Below are 16,921 nucleotides of genomic sequence, written 5' to 3'. Positions count from 1 at the left end.
CAGACAAAAAAAGCTTGGTTCATGTAATTATGCCACCTGCAGCTCTATGCTGTCATTTGAATAGTCTAGATCTCACTCTTCTGATTTTTTTATCTTAACTCTATCTCAGCCACTTTATTTGGTGCCTATTCTCACTAAAATCAGTATAGCCGTACTAAGTGTATCACTGCTTATTATTTAAATACCCTCTGTTTCCTAGCTACCAAAACAAAGTTTTAATTTGCAAAGCTGAGACAAGCTTTGTTTTTCTTCAGTGCAAACATCCTGAAACAGCACAGTATCATTCAGCTATTCAGAGGATGAAGTCAGTTTATGTAGTGCTTGAAGAATCCCAGATATTCTGGAAGGGAAACTGCCCGGGGGGGAGGACAGTTTGTTGTTGTCCTCAAGGGAAAATGATCATCTTCAGTGAGTGAAGATTATTTTTACCTGAAGTAACAGATAAAATCAGCTTTAGTTTACAGGTACTGAAGTCGTAACAGGACTAGTCTTTACTGAGGCATGTAGCCACCTCGTCGGACAGTCTGTGGTAGGTAACTTTTAGGCATTCCTTCATCAATTGCAGCCTCCATCCCCACGGTTTCAAATCGCTCTACCAGTCCATCAGTATGTGGGCCAAAAGCATCTGCTACAGAAATTTCTTGAAACATTTTCATTTGCCCAGCTTCAAAGGGCTGTGAAATATCTGACATCTGCTGTTTGAGTCTCACAAAATCTTCTTCATTGACTGATGAAACTTGCTTTGATCTTTCAAAATGTGAAATATCTGGGCTAGTGTCACGCTGACTGCAGTTTTGTTTGAAATACTGTTGCCTGGGAAAACTGCCAGCACTGCCCTCTGTGTTATCTACCAGCTGTAGATCTTCAGGCCGCTCCTCAGAATCTAACAAGGGCTGGGTGGACTCCGATCTTGAGAAGACTTGGACCGATGGAACCTGGTGTCTGTAGCCACTGTGCACCACTGTGGAATACTGGACGGTGCCTGAAGTGTTTTGTGCAGACTCATTTTCATCGCTGCTAGCAATGCTTGGCCTAGAGGAGGACATGCATGAAGACCCTCCAATACCACTGCTGTGTCCTTCAGTACTAATTTTTTCCTTCTTGAACAGGTCCAGTGATTTCAGATCTTCTGGAAAAGGCTTTTTGTCATTTGCTGCTTCTATTTCCACAACACTTACATCAGTGAAATTGCCATCTGAATACATATGATCTTTGGAATTAAAATTATGCTAAGAAAGAAAGAACCTGTATTAGTAACTCTGATACACATTTACTCAAACTCTGAAACTTACAGTAAATTCTAGTTAAAACCACAGAGAAACGCATCTCAAACTTCTCAGTTAATTCCCATGGTACAGACATAATGTGGGTCACTAGGTCCTGTCAACTAGCTGAACTGCAGGTACTGTGGGAATAATTCTGAGAAGCATCAATCAATGTATTTCACCAGCATTCCTAATCAATACTGTTGTTCAATTCTGATAAGCTACGGGTTGGTATACAAAGTCTACTTCATTACTAGACTATGGAGCCAAGGATTACCAGGATAGAAATACTCAAATGACTTAAATCCTGTAAAATGTTTTCTAATTTTAGTATATGTGCTGCCGAAGCGAGCACTGTAAAATGTATTCTAGATCTTAACATAAAATTCAACAATTTCTATTAAAAGGTAGGAAAGTTAAGTCATTTCAACTTTAAGGTAGTTAGAAGAATTTAGGTTTCTAGAAATCTTTTCAGCAGTATTAAACTGGTGTACTGTTAAATTTGATTTTAGTAGCCTATATAAAATGCTTGCCTTACAACAGTTACTACAGAGCAGTATTTACACATCAACTTTTCTATTTTCAGAGTTCCATCAAGTACTTTTCAGGTTCACAGAAGTAGGGAGTATCAGAATATGTTGTGTAATACTTTATTACCATTTATTTCTCAATTTGGGCTCATCAGTTGGTTTAACTCTAGAAACGTACCCTAACATGCCCAAGTATAAACAAGTCAGAGACACTGTATCTTACCCTAGGAGGTGTATGAGGTGACCACTGGGCAATATGACTCTTTGAAGGATCTGGAACATTAGGCCAGATATGCTTTTTAATTCTGGAGAGAAAAGAAATATGCTGTTTGTAAAACTGTATGTTTTAAGCATATGCTAAACATGAGCTTAATCTAGCTGTAATAAAAAACTGTTAAGTATTCAATTTAAAAAAACAAAAGTTGAAGCAAGTCACAACAAAACCCTTTCCCAACAACAAAAGCAAATGTTCAATTTCCAACTAAAACCACATAATAAATTTTTACATAGCTACCAGAAAAAACTTGATTTTTCACCAGAGTATTTATTTACCTTAATACAGTTCCTAACCCTAAGTGAGAGATCCCTAAGTGTATTTAAGTATACAGGAAGTGAGTCACCTTGAAAATAAGTTCAAATATAAAAATAAAGATGAGTATTAAGGTCCTGACTGACAGACTCTCCTGTGGAAACAACTATAAAATGTGGGTATAATATAAAAAGCAATAAAGAACCTAAACAAAAATTGTATGATCATCAGATGACAAAAAAGCATCTGACAAAACCAACATCACATGTGATCCTAAAAGACTGAACGTTTTCTCCCTTAAAACCAGTGATAATGCAAAGTTTTACTTAACCAGTATAACAAGAAAAAATAACTGAAAACAAAACATCAGAGTAACTATCTTCACTGGTGAGCAGCAAAAATGCTAAGAAATCCAAAAAGGTACTAGAATAGATGAATGTATCCAGGTCTTAGTATACAAGGACAGTAAGTTCTTTAAAAAAAAAATTACATTTCTATTTCTAGCAATGAACAATTAGAGATAAAAATTTCTGAAAATGCCATTTACAACTGTATAAAAGATATTTAGTAATGTATTTAATGTAGGATGTGTAAGGCCTATCCCACTGGAAATAACACACAGCAAAAGAAAATTAAAACCTAAAGAGAGATTAATATATTCCTGAAAGACATGTGATTTATGCAGATGTAAACTCCTGTTCAGATTGTAGTTTTTCCCTAAATTGACTTACAGATTCAGTAAAATCTCAGTCAACATGTACTGGGATTCCCACCCCCACCCAAGGAAATTTCCTTTTCATATCAGTATTAGTATCAGTTTATCAAATACTCTAGCCAAAATAATTCTGAAAAATGAAGTATTAGAAGAATTCCACTAACTGCTCTCAAAATTACCACAGAGCAGTAACAAGATAGTATGGTACTAGGATAATTGACATATAGATCAGTGGAATAGAACGGAGTCCATAAATAAATCTAGACGTACATGGATAACTGATTTTGGCAAAGATATCCAGGCAATACAATGGGGCAAAAAGTAAGTAAGTAAATTTCAATAAGTAAGGCTGGAATCTATGGGGGGAAAAAAATGAACCCTGACCCTGACCTTGTACCATGCACAAAAATAGATCATAGACCTTTGGCTACACTGATTAAAGTTCTAGAAGAAAACAAAGGAGAACATATTCATGACACTTGACTTAGGCAAAGATTTCCTATGTAGGACATAAACTTCATCAAAATTAGAAACTTTAGTTCTAAAGTCACAGTGAAGAAAATGAGAAGGCAAAGCCACAAGACCAAACTTTCCAAAACACATTTGAGAATAATTCTGTAATCAGAGTATGTAAAGAACTCTTAACAGTTCAGCGTTCAGGCAAACAACCCAATTGTAAAAACTGGCAGAAGATTTCAGAAGGTTTACCGCACCAAAGAATATATAGCAATGGCACATGAAAAGACCCATTACTACTTACTAGGGAAATGGAAATTAAGATCACAATGAAGTAGCTAAAATTAAAAACTGTGACAGCACCAAGTATTGATAATAGGGAACAACTGGAAGGCTCACAGAGCTGGTGAGAATACAAGATGGTATATCCACTTTGAAAAATAGTTTGACAGTTTCTCATGAACTTAATTAAATATGCACTCACCACCTGACCCAGCAATCCCACTACTAGGTATTTACACAAGATAAATGGTTAACATGCCCACGCAAAGATCTGCAGGTGAATATTCATGGCAGCATTATTTGCAATAGCCCCAATTCAAAGAAACAGCCTGCATTTCTGTAACAGATGTTTGAACAAATTGATAAATGTATACTATAGAATACTATTCAATAAATAGGAAAAAGGAGTATTTCCAACACTAAGTCTGAAGAACCGGTGAAATGCAAGACGTAATATAAAAAGACTACATATTATTTGATTCTATTTATATGGAATCCTAGAAAAGGCAGAACTACAGTCACAGAAAGCAAATCAGTAATTACTTGGGGCCAGAGGTTGAGGGAGAGAACAGAGCATAAATCCAGTGGAAAAACTGTAAAAATAAAAACAGGGGTACTTACAGGTCTCGCTTATTAAAGCAGAACAGTACTCCCAAAAGGGTTGTCAATAGGAACGCTAAGCAAACGGGCACAACTATGGCTTCAATTTCTCCTTGAGCTAAAAACAAAGGGGTAAGGTAGAAAATAATGGTCAATGCCTATGTTGACACAAATAACACAACTTCCCAGCCAGAGGATTGTTGAACAGATGAAATACCATCCGGTTTTTACAGCGTTTTTAACTTAAAAACTGGTTTCTCCCCCGCTTTTCTAGCCCTTTATACCTTACACAGTAACCTGGCCACAGGGTAAGCATAAACTGTATGTTGGTTAGGGAATAAAATGACCAAGTTTATTTTACTGGACAGATAATCTACCCAGTAATTTGAGCTCCCAAACCTAACCATTTATTACATTTATGATCTGCCCTCAGCAGAATCTTAACAAAAGCTTATCTTTGAGATCTGTGAGTACTGGGGAGAAGTAGAGAAGCTGTAAAACAATCTTAATAACTGAACTACAGATGTGTTCCTCTATAAGGAATAAAAATAAAAGGTTCAGGCAAAATTTTTAGTAGCTATTTACTATTTTCAAAAAGATGGCATCAGGGCACCTGGATGGTTTGGTTGGTTAAGTGTCCAACTCTAGATTTTGGCTCAGGTCATGATCTCAGGGCACTGGGATTGAGCCCTAAGTCAGGATGTGCACTCAGCAAGGAGTCTGCTGGAGATGTTCTCTCCCTCTCTCTGCGCCCCTGCCCTCCTCCCTGGTTGTGTGCTCTCTCAAATAATTAAAAAACAAAACAAAACAAAAAAAAAAACAAGGCCTATCTGATAAATGGCTAAGGAATTGTAAGTTAGTTTGTTTTTTAAAGATCTTGTTTATTTCAGACAGAGAGCACGAGCAGTGGGGAAAGGCAGAGGGAGAGAGAAGCAGATTCCCTCCTGAGCTAGAGCAGGCCGACTTGACAGGGCTCTGGGATCATGATCAGAGCCAAGGGCAGACACTTAACCAAGTCACCCCGGTGCCCAGAATTTTTAAGAATCTTAAGTACTCCTTAATCTTAAGGAGTGGCAGTAGTAGGAATAGTTATCACCTAAAAATCAGTAAGCCTAAAATTTCTAAATAGCAGATGATCCCTAATCTGCATTTAAAAGAGGGCTTACTTAATCAAATGAATCACTAATTGGATAGTTTCTATTAGAGTTACTTTTTAATGATTTACCTTACGGTTGTTTCTGGTTAACTCCTCCAGTCTCCACCTAATTAGTCTTTCATGGGAAGACTTTATAAAAATAGTACTGCAGTCACATACTATTGACTTAGTCTAATCTTTGCACCACACATATCCCTTTGTAAGTAACTTTATCTTCTACAAAGCCTAACATAAACCAGTAAGTCAGATCAATGCTCAAGAAAAAACTGTAGACTGGCAAATACTAGTTACTTGTATGCTCAGGTTTCATATATTCTTATCTATACCAAATCAAATTCAGGCAGAACCTCTTCTGTACTGCTGCTAAACTTATGTTTTTATGTCTTGGGCCTTTGCTCATTCCGTCCTAAGATGCACTCTTCTTCCTATTTGTTCACATCCTAACCTTGAGGCTCAAGTACTGTCTCCTTTATAAAATCTTTTATTTATGTGACAGATCACAAGTAGGCAAAGAGGCAGGCAGAGAGAGAGAGGAGGAAGCAGGCTCCCTGCTGAGCAGAGAGCTTGATGCCGGACTTGATCCCAGGACCCTGGGATCATGACCTGAGCCAAAGGCAGAGGCTTTAACCCACTGAGCCACCCAGGTGCACCTATAAACTCTTTGATGATAAAAGTCGCCCCAACTAATTACCTTTAACTTCCTCTTCTATTTACTGCCTACATGGCCTAAATGCCTTTCCATTCAATTACTTTGCTTATGCTACATTTCTTCAAATACACTGTAAGGTCCTTTGGGAGCAAGGCATGTTACAGTAAGAACCCACAATAGTTCCACAGAACAATAAATAGATCAGTGAAAAAAGCAGATGATAAAGTAAATCCTATGCTCTAAATTTTGGGAAAAAATGTATGCACAAATAATACTAGAAGGATACACAAATATGTTAAAAGATTATTCTGGATGAGAGATTAGGAGTGATTTTTCTTCTGCTCTACAGAATGTTACTTTCACAACCAGGATAGTATTTTAAAAGTTTTTTTTTTTTTTTTAAATCAATTTCAATTATTACCTGTTATATATTATTTTATTAGCATGTCGCCACAAATCTTATTCCAGAAACTATGTTCATTACTGGATATCGCAGCAAAACTCAGATCTTTTATTATTTATTTTATGTAGTTACTCATTTTCTCATTCAGCAATCAATCAGGAATATGAAGTTTCTATTTATCAATCACTGTAGTGGTACTTGGGGGTGGACATTACAAATACAATTATAATAAAATAAGTTATTTCTATACTGATTCAAAATGTAGTAGGAAAAAGAATGAATGCAGCTTCAGTCTGCATTAGGGAGGCTAAGTAGGAAGCTCACACAGGAAAAGCTCACATTAGGAAAAGACAGAAAAAGATGGAGAAAATCCTGAGAAGCTCAGAGTCAAGGAAAGAGATTATCAAAGGGCATGCAAAAGCAGTAAATTAGAAGGCATGATCAACAGGACTTTATATTTGGCTTACGTAAGCAAAAAAGATAGGAAAAAATTTACTACATCCGTATCTAAATTTCTGGCTTTGGCAAAGACCTGGATGGTTTTGTCAGGGAAAAGAGAAATGTTATTTGTGAAGGAGAGAGAGGATGGCTGAAGTCACAGGGAGTGTGAATAGGCAGATAATAGAATAGGGCTGAGAATAGAGCTCTGGAAAATACGAATCGTTTTTAAAAAGAAGAGTGAAAAGGGGGCCAAGAAGGAAGTACCAGAGTGGGAAAAGACTCAGGAGGGCGCTATTCCATAGAAGGACCAAAAGGCAGTTTCAAGGATGGAGAAGCCAACAGACACTCAAATGCTGAGAAGTACAGAAAAAAGACTAAAAAGCATGCCAGGGAGATCATAACTAAGAAGACTTCCTTGAGGGAGATTTCAGTGGAGTGGGGGCTGGAGGCCTTGTTTCAAGAAGTCAAAGACTGAGCTGGAGGAATGGAAGTAGAGTCTGGAAGGGTGGACTCATCTTTCCAGCAATCTGCCTATAAAAAGATTAAGAGAAGGAAGAAAGACCACACTCGATTTTTGCCAGTGAAAGTATGAACCCACTTAGAAAGATACAAAAATTCTTTCAGCATTTAGACAGTATATAGATGAAATCAGTGAGAAGCCGTTAATGAAATAACAGAGGTGAGTTTTGATAGTTTAAAGAAACTACCAAAATCAGATAAAGACAAAAACTGTAATTTATGAAAAATGCTTTTCTATGAATCTAAGTCTGCTTTTAGTCTGATCAAACTTTAAAAAGAAAAAGAAGAAAAGAGCCAACATTACTTACCAAACTTTGGTGTAGTAAAAGTGAATTCTGGGCCATCCTTTCCACCTTCATCTGTGTATGCTGCCATTCGTACCATGTACAAAGTGTCACTGGTCAAAGAGGACAATGTATATTCTGTGTGAGAAGAATCCACATTCACAGCTAGAAGAAATCAGTAAGTGTGGTTTATTCAACTGCTCAATGTTTCTGATTTAGCTTTTGAAAAAGTATTAAGAACGCAAAAAATATTTTTCAGAAAATAACTTTCATGTCTCTGGAACACTCTTCTCCAGTAAGCACAACACAGTATTTCTTTAATAGGACCACAAAAGCAACCATCAGACAAATTCTCAGGTGCCTCTTTTCTGATGATAATATACTCTAAGATGTATAATTAAGAGAGACTTAATATTTAAAAGCTTAAGGAAAAAAAACAGTTAAATACTGATAGTTTTATTACCGGTTTCATTTCCAATGATGGTTCTATAAAATATAGTATAATTTCGGATAAATCCATTCTGAACATCAACAGGAAGTTGGTCCCACTCTAAGACAGCTTCATTTTTCCCCACTTTTTTTGTCCGAACAGTAGGTCCTTTGGAAGGTGCTAGAATAGAAGAAAAGTATTTGATAACTGAAAATCATTACAATTCAATATATTACTAGAATTCACTAGAATTTAGTTATTTTATTTGAACACTGTAACACATACCCTTATTTTAAAAAGACAGAATGTCTTTGTTAAGAGCAAACAACACATTTCAAAGAAAATGAGTTTGGACTTACGAGCTTGTTTAAGGTATGCTTTTATAGACTCGGGGCTTCCTGGTCCATCAGCAAATACTGGAGTAACTGTTATCAAGTAACATTTGCTCTCTGCTAGGTTCCCTAAAGAAAGAAGAGGAGAGGAAGCATTTTTTCCCCATAATAAAAGTGTAACTCCATTATTTATTTTTATATTATAATTTCATGGTTATTGAACTTTTAGAACTGCAGCTTTTAAAGTAAGCATTGCTTTTTGTGTACTGGATTCAAGCTTAACAGAGTAAAAGTTAAATAAAAGCTTACTTTTATTGCCAATATCATGGAAATAAAAAAATATACTGTCAGTTAAAGTAATTATTGTATTATTATCCAGAACTTACAATAAAACATTGATTTCAAATTATCCTTGGTCTTATAGTTTGACAGTGTTTGTATATTTTAACTAATTCTTGGAGAACTACCTGAAGACCCACTGTTAATAAGAGCTAGGGAAATGGCCCTGGTTGGTCAGGTCACTGGGAAAGAAAGAATTAGTACTATTTCCCCCAAAAAGTTAAAAAAAATTAAAGTTATTATTTATAAATTCTTTATGATCTCTTCAAATTAACAAAGTAATCTATTCCCGATACACAATAGTAAAAATTTTTTAAGTTCTTTTTTTTCTTACAAAATTTTACCTGTCCACATCAGAAAATATTTTACTGAAGTTTACACATTAAGAACTTTTATTTCCTTAAATATTACTTATGAAGTTATAAAGTTATTATATGCTCCATTGCTTTCTTAAACAGGTAACTACTTTTTCTGGATGACTCAGTATTATCAAGACGATGAGTGAGTGTTATATTCTGCTGTAATACAGTGATGTTATCAGAGCTATGAACTATTAGGGCTCCCTATGCAACCTGCAGTCTCTGGAGATTATGCTATGCGATCTTAAAAACATTTCTATTGTCCAGTTATTACCAATGTAGGTCTTCCCTCTAGCTCTACCTTGCTTTTAATAAGGCTGAGAAGAAACCAAATTTATTAGAATTGTTTACTGAATAAGAGGGTAAGGAGGGCCAAATAGCCTGTTTTACCTTATGGCAGATATGTCCTTGTTTACAGCTTTTCTCTAATTAATCATATTATTCATAGCTGAATTCTAATGGTTATCCTTCCGTATTTGGGGGGGGCACATACAAGCTGAATGTTTTCTCTTTAAAGCTGTTTTTATCACTTCAAAGCCACACAGTAAGTTGTACCTTAAAATGCAGGGTAATCCACCATTCTGGAGCTCTACAACATCATTACTTTCCGTCCATTACAACTTCCAGTTAAAAGACATAAGGTAATCTGAGTTCTAATTCCACTTTCCCCTCTTCAACAGCTTTAAGAGTGTAAGTCATTCAGATGCTACGGAAAAATATTTTCTCATTGCAGGATGAGGGAGTTAAATCAGGTACAGAAAGAATGCAACTAATTACAAGCAGAGGTCATATAATATTTCTCTTTACAGTTTAAGTGTTCCTTTGATGATCGCAACACTTAACTATAAAGAGAAATACTATTAACCCCACTTTGTCCATAAAAAGACCCTGCAACTGAACGAGGTTAGATGTGACTTGGTGAGAGTCACACATATGGCAAACTAGATGTAACTTTTCAGGGGACCATAGCATCTGTAATGCACAAAGAATATGTAGAAGAAAAATCTGTCTAAAGAGTAGTAAGACATAAGGATATCAACTTAAATTTTTTCTAACCAGGTATACCTCTTAAATAGGTGCGGTGTACTAATCCATCCTCCTGTTGCCAGTCTGGGATACAGGGCGATTTATCTGATAATACACACCACTCAAGGATGTATTTGTTTACAGATTCATTCGGAGCAGTCCATTCCACCCAAAGCATATTATCTTTGGGAAATGCTTTAAGATCCCTTACAGGGCGAGTAGCTTTAAAACAAAGGTTGAATACCAATATGATAAGTGAGCATTAAAAATCTGTAATTTTGATATTTTACATAGCCTTTCTATCAGTTTTTGTAGCATATGTATTTCCATGAATAAAGGCACATTATAATTTACATATAGACAATTTATTTTGAAACTAAAATGCTTCTTTTCTCAAAATTCTTCAAGTGTTTTCTATATGTGAATGGCTTTTTCCTTCTTTGAAAGCTATGAACAATGTATTTAAGTCATATTCATATATGGTTCCCAGAGTCTTAAAATAGTATGTAAAAAACAAGTAATCAGAAAAGACTGAAATGAATTAAGTAGTTCACGTCAAAGTTTAAGTGAGCCACCTAAGAATAAGACAAATTACTTGGCTGTTCACTTAGAGTAAGTTAACTATGTACTATGCCACAGAGTATCTTCTACATTAAGAACCACCTTTTCCCATCCATAAGTCGATGCCATCTCACAGACACAAACCTTTAAAGTCATAAGCAGGGATAGTTAAAACAGCTGCATCTGATTTGCCAACCAGATTCCTCGCTGTGAGAGTTGCTATGTAACGATCATTTGTGATGTTTACTGTCCATTTGGTTTCATTAACTGTGTAATTCTGTAAACGTGATTTCCATCTTGTGAGAGTCACTTCATAATCCAGAATTTTTCCATTGGCTTCAAAAGGAGGCAATGTCTATAATAAAATATTTTAAAAATTTAATAAAAGTTATTCATTTTTCCCTGTGTTCACAAATTCTGCTGTTATGTAAAACCTCTAAATAGTTTAACTGAAAAAAAGGTACCTGCAACCTCATTTACAATTTACTACCTTAAGTAAACTACTACATAGTAAGTGAGTAAACCTGTAACTTTGACTAGGAAGAAAAGTAGCACCATTTCATTAGCTTTTAGTTCTGTATAGTACCTGCACTGTGGCTATCTGGCTCTAAATTATATTTTATTCCTGAGGTGTTTTTTTTTTTTTTTTTTTTTTAGTATGGATTCGCTTGCAGCCTTACAGAGTTGACAACAATTATTATTGGCAATACTTTTGATTACTCAAAACCTTTAAAAATTGTTTTCTATGAGGCACTCAGGAAAGTTGGACAGACAAAATCCTTCTCATAGAACTTTTCACAAATGCTTATGTTTTTAACAGATATAACCTGCAGTTTATGTAATATATACAAAGCTTTGTTTTTCTATTTGTCAAATGTTTTCCTGATACTGAGATGAATAAAAATTTAAGTAAAAAACTACACTCATAATACCATATAAAATGTATTCATGTAAGTGACAAAAGATAAACATGCAATTTTTTTTTTTTTTACCTTCCATATGAGTTGTACAGATCTATAGCCATGAGTATGGGATGGCTCTATCTTATACCAGAAACTTGGTGCCTTGGATGGTCCTAAAAAAATGACATGAACTTTTTAAAATAGAAGTTTTTAACAATAAAGTATCATCTTGGAAATTATTCTCTTACTTTGTTTTTAATATTCTTGCCCTTTAGTCACTATTTAAACTATCATTTTCCCCATTCTAGTATGCTATGCCTGGGTCTTCCTTTAGTCAGGTAATAGACCACTTGGTAATTTAGATTATACTGGATTATTTTTCTAATCTTGAAATTGTGAAACTACAAACATATCCTAAGGTATAACCAAAGATGGATCACCACTTCTTACTGCTGGAACTCAAACTGAAAAATTATGTTTAAATATATACTTAAAACTCCTGTGTGTGTGTGTGTGTGTGTGTGTGTGTGTGTGTGTATAGAATATAAAACAACATAAATGGAATAAATGTGGGCTAAGTTTATTACCTTATGTTAGGACTGTTGACAAGATACAATAAAAATGAATTCGCAGTGTTGCCATCATAATCAACAACATGAGAAATGACAATCCACTTTATAAAACCAAGTATCAAATGCTAATAAATTAGGTTTTAAAAATTCCTATGGAATCAACCGATTTTTCAGAATTTTTTAAGTGCAATTATAAGCTATGGTTCAATAGAATAAGAAAGGATCTGAATAAATCTAAGCAATGATGTGATTTACTAAAAAGAGGTAATTATGGAGGACAAAACAGAGAAAAAGGACACAAGGCTGGGGACAAGGTTGCCAGTACGAATATATGCACAAGTATACAAAATAAAGACCAAGAAACTATAATGAAAGTGTTATAGTCCAAAAAGACTTCCTGAAAAAGAACCTAGAGGAATCACTCATTAAATTGAAGAATTGCTTCATCTAATGGTTCATGATTTTCCACCATCTCCCCTCCCAAAAAACACACATAGGCACTAGCCGTAATATTTTGCCCACACTTGAGTTCAGGAACCACCCTCCCCTCGCCTCCCCTCTGCAACTGACCCACCAGCTTTCAAGGCCCCATGGATCCCAGTTTAAGAATTCCTAGACAAGACAAAGAAATCCAGTTGAAGATCCTCAAATCAGCAATAGCAGAACTACTTTCTTTCATGTCACTTATGAGAATAAGAGAACATCTTAGTGGAAAGCCTTTGATACTCTCACTTCACTATCTAACCTCTAATGAAGCTGGAAGTGAAGGGACAGTGGTGGTACAGGAGGTTTTAAAGCCAGAGCTGTTGCCATTGACACCTGAAGGGTGAAACTATGGAATAAAACTGTTCAAAAAGAAAAATCTGTATGCCACAGGACTATTTCTTGACTGCTCCGAAAGAAATTACTGATTTGGGCAGGAAATCTTACCTTGGATCCTATATACCCTTTTATGACTTTTGGATTCTATATTCTATGCCCCTTATGATCGTGGTGGGTGGGGAAAGGGAAATGAAAATAAACCAAAACTCCAGGATTCTTTTCCAGGGGTTTATTAAGTGCTGGTAGAAACGAACAAGTGATAGTACACATGTATTTCTGACAGTGAGGGACTATGGTATATTTTCTTAGTATGACTTTAATGAGTCAGGATATGATTCTCTTTTTGGGGTATCTTTGAACTACCGTCCTTTATAAAATGTTCTGGACTTAACTGTTAGTTCAGTGGTTTTCTCATGTTCATTCCCTGATATCCTCTTTATGAGGAATCAAACAGATTAATACAAATCATGCACATTTCACATCTTGATGTTAGAACAGAAGTGTAAAATACAAGTTTGAATAAAATGGTCATAAAATAAGGAGGTGGTCTACATTACTAAAACCAGATACAATTCATAGCCCTAATTCAAAAACCTTTATTTCCTCAGGTATCTTAATTACTCACTATCTTCATATGTGATACCACTTGCTTCTTCACTCCAGTCACTCCAGAAGCCTTTACCATCTTCCTTCATACAACGAATCCTGAATACATATTCTGTAAAAGGTTTAAGGTCCTGGACAGTGAAGGAAGATCGAGTGGATGCTGTATCTTCAGGGGGAATCTGAAATCAAAGCAGATCAACTAATAAAAAAAAAAAACTCCATGTATTATTGTAACTGTCCTAAATTCCCTAACATTTTGGAAACTCATTTAATGAAACTAGACTAATAAATTAAACTCAAGCTCAGGAGAGATATAAATGCAAATCAAAAAGCTGTCTAAGTTAGTGAAGTTAGTAGATTTGGAAAGTATGGAAACATCTATTATTAATCCTTCATTTATTTATTTTTCTTCCATGAGGCCTGTAACACTTAGGGTCTCAGCAGGAGAAAGATAGTATACTCCAATTAGAATTCAATTCAGGAAGGGTTTTAAAAGGAAGTATGGGCAGAGTATAGGGAAACCTTAGATAGTGGTCATTACTCAGGGGCTTGGAGCTGTTATTACCCCCAGGCCAAAAGGGCTGGCAACAGCAACTCGGAGAAGAGGGTCAGACGGGATTAACTTTAGTAGAGCAGTGACCTTAGGCTGAGAGAATGGGCAGCTCCAGGAGGAAGCAGGGAAAATAAATATGCTGATCTCACTCTTCTCTCTTGCCAGATCCCCTGCTTCCTTTAACCATATTCACCAAGAAACCAGAGAGAATGGGAACCCTCAGATGAAATCCATACAGGTCAGCATTCCAAGACAAGAGTAATAAGCACAGTATGGAAGAGCTGAGTGCCACTCTGGATAGGAAAAAGGCAGATATCCAGCCCAATCAAGAAAAACAAAACTTGTTTTCAGAAAAGAGAGAATACAGATAAATAATTCTATTACTATGGTATTTCATTACTATGATATTTCAATAGTGAATACAAAGCAGGTATCTTTTTTTGTTATTATTAATGAATTAAGATTCTGTGATACCAAAAAATATTCTGAAGTTCAGGTATGTATCCTCTCTGTATAATATGAAGCATTAATCCATTTTCATTTGTTGCTTTTTCTAATTTTACTTTGACCAGTCCTTCTGTAAGTGGAATGGAGAGCAGAAGTATTAAGATCATGAGCTCAAATCCTTATGAGCTCATTATTGCAACAAAAGAAAGAAAAAGCACAGTGTTAGTGACAAATGAAGATGTAACAAAGAATATTACGGGGAGCACAAGCTATGGTGATTGTCTTTTTTAAAAGTTCCAAGTACTTCTTTTGTTGACAGCATCATCTTTGGGTATACTCTTCTGTTCCTTTTCAGTCTTTTAAGTTCCCCAATAACTACTTCCTCTACAAAAGTTGACATGCTTTCTAAAAAGCACTAGATAGTGAATATTTTAGGCTGTGGGCCAGTCTCTGTTCCAACTGCTCAACTTGTCCGCTGCAGCACAAAATAGCCAAAGATGATATTAAAAAAAAAAAAAAGTGTGGATGTGTTCCAGCAAAACTTTATTTATAAAGACAGATGGCTGGCTGAAATTGGCTTGCAGATTTAGTTTGCCAACCCGTGCTCTACCTTAGCCAAATAATCTCTTTATATATTCCCCCACTTAATTTGCTCATTTTTTGTGTTCCTTTCACCTCCCATCAAAAATACTATTCCTTACCACCTGGTATCACTCCCATACTTCAAAGCTACTGTACTAAGCAAAAAACTGTATTTTCAATCTGAATGTCTTCCTGTTTGCCCCTGCATGAAACACAGATCAAGAAGAGGGATCAAGCAAAATATTTCATGTAACCACAACCTTAGGATATTCAGACTTTTAGGTTAGAGGGTTGCAAGACTATTTGCATAAACAGTAACTTGCAATTTACCTGGCTCCAAACTGAGGCATCTCTGGTCCTATATTGAATGTTATATTTCAGTCTTATAAAATCCTGGATACTTGAGTTGATCCACGTCAATTTTAAGATACTGGACAGTTCCTCTGAGTTGCTTACGGATAAATTATGTGGCGGATTGGGCTTCACTGAAGAATAAAATAAATCCTAATATTTATCATGGTTCATTTTTATAACTTCTTATACAAACTCAAACATACTACTTATTTTATTTTTTATTTATTCTTACCAAATGAACTATTATTTTGGAAAACAATGCAATGTCATACTATTATAATGAAGAGAAAAGGTTTCTAAAGAAATTGTAGTTTTGTCAAGTTATTATATGCCTATTAATCTTTTCAGGTTCAGTTATCAAAAGACAAATATTTATAATGTATGTAAAAACAGACAATAAAAACATGTATACTATAATGGCTATGTTGTAAAAACGTTTGATAATTGCATAAATACTAGCAGGTAACATTCAAAGTCAAAACCACTGTAGTATAGCTGTATTATTAATATTTTTCCAGATTTTTAATGTTGTTATTAATGCAAATTTATAAAAATCATTAAAAGAGTAAGTGCTTTTTCTATATTGATTAAAATCTAAAAAACTAAATTAATAAGCCACTGTATATACCCCAATAAATTCTCAAATTCAGGCTTATAACTACCTTTATCTACAGGATCAAAATTTATATGATCTGATGTAACTCTCCCAAGGGCATTCTCTGCTTCTACCCAGACTTCAGTGTTGACAAAATACACAGGAGAATAATCAACAGTGCATGAGGTAGGGGTGTCACGTTTTGTTTTACAATCAGCAAACTTCTCTGTTGCCCTAAATACAAAAAATGGAAGAATTGATCATTAAAAACAGATTTTAAAAAATTACTGTGAAAAAGGTTACCTGATGAGGCCCAGACTTACAGCTTAAAATAAAATTTCTTAAGCACTATCAGGCTTTCCTTTAAAATGGAGTTTGAACTGTATCTTAAAACATTTTTTCAAAATTTTACGCCAAGAACATTACATTTAGAATACTATGCTCTATCCCCAATGACCCATCTCTAAAAATCGTCTATTTCCTGTGACCTTACTACTATTTCTTTCCATTCCTGAAACAATCCTTACTGTACCCTCAATGTCCTTCTTCAAGCAGCTATGATTATTCTAAGCACAATATACTAGGTGATAGGAGGACAGGGGAAGAATTTCT

General features: G+C 35.2%; 1 protein-coding gene across 4 annotated transcripts in view; it reads right to left on the bottom strand.

The window, feature by feature from the left end:
- Positions 1-16,921, bottom strand: part of IL6ST (interleukin 6 signal transducer) — a 53,501-nt gene continuing 36,580 nt past the window's right edge. For 3 of the 4 annotated variants that reach the window (XM_032850400.1, XM_032850413.1, XM_032850406.1), the window contains 12 exons: positions 16,377-16,543; positions 15,691-15,845; positions 13,798-13,957; positions 11,869-11,951; positions 11,021-11,231; positions 10,355-10,537; positions 8,619-8,720; positions 8,293-8,439; positions 7,854-7,994; positions 4,399-4,495; positions 2,019-2,100; positions 8-1,229 (listed from right to left, as the gene is read on the bottom strand). In XM_032850400.1, the coding sequence (XP_032706291.1) occupies positions 492-1,229; positions 2,019-2,100; positions 4,399-4,495; positions 7,854-7,994; positions 8,293-8,439; positions 8,619-8,720; positions 10,355-10,537; positions 11,021-11,231; positions 11,869-11,951; positions 13,798-13,957; positions 15,691-15,845; positions 16,377-16,543 (2,266 nt within the window). In that variant the 3' untranslated portion in view covers positions 8-491. Of the gene's footprint in view, positions 1,230-2,018; positions 2,101-4,398; positions 4,496-7,853; positions 7,995-8,292; positions 8,440-8,618; positions 8,721-10,354; positions 10,538-11,020; positions 11,232-11,868; positions 11,972-13,385; positions 13,412-13,797; positions 13,958-15,690; positions 15,846-16,376; positions 16,544-16,921 lie in introns of those variants that run through there. The other variant, XM_032850421.1, reaches the window with a different exon arrangement.

The sequence above is a fragment of the Lontra canadensis genome, unplaced genomic scaffold, assembly GCF_010015895.1.
Source record: "Lontra canadensis isolate GAN:19392208 unplaced genomic scaffold, GSC_riverotter_1.0 scaffold4, whole genome shotgun sequence".
In the NCBI taxonomy this organism is placed as follows: domain Eukaryota; kingdom Metazoa; phylum Chordata; class Mammalia; order Carnivora; family Mustelidae; genus Lontra; species Lontra canadensis.
Note: the sequence above shows the minus strand (reverse complement) of the source record. Positions and strands in the feature narration are given on the sequence as shown.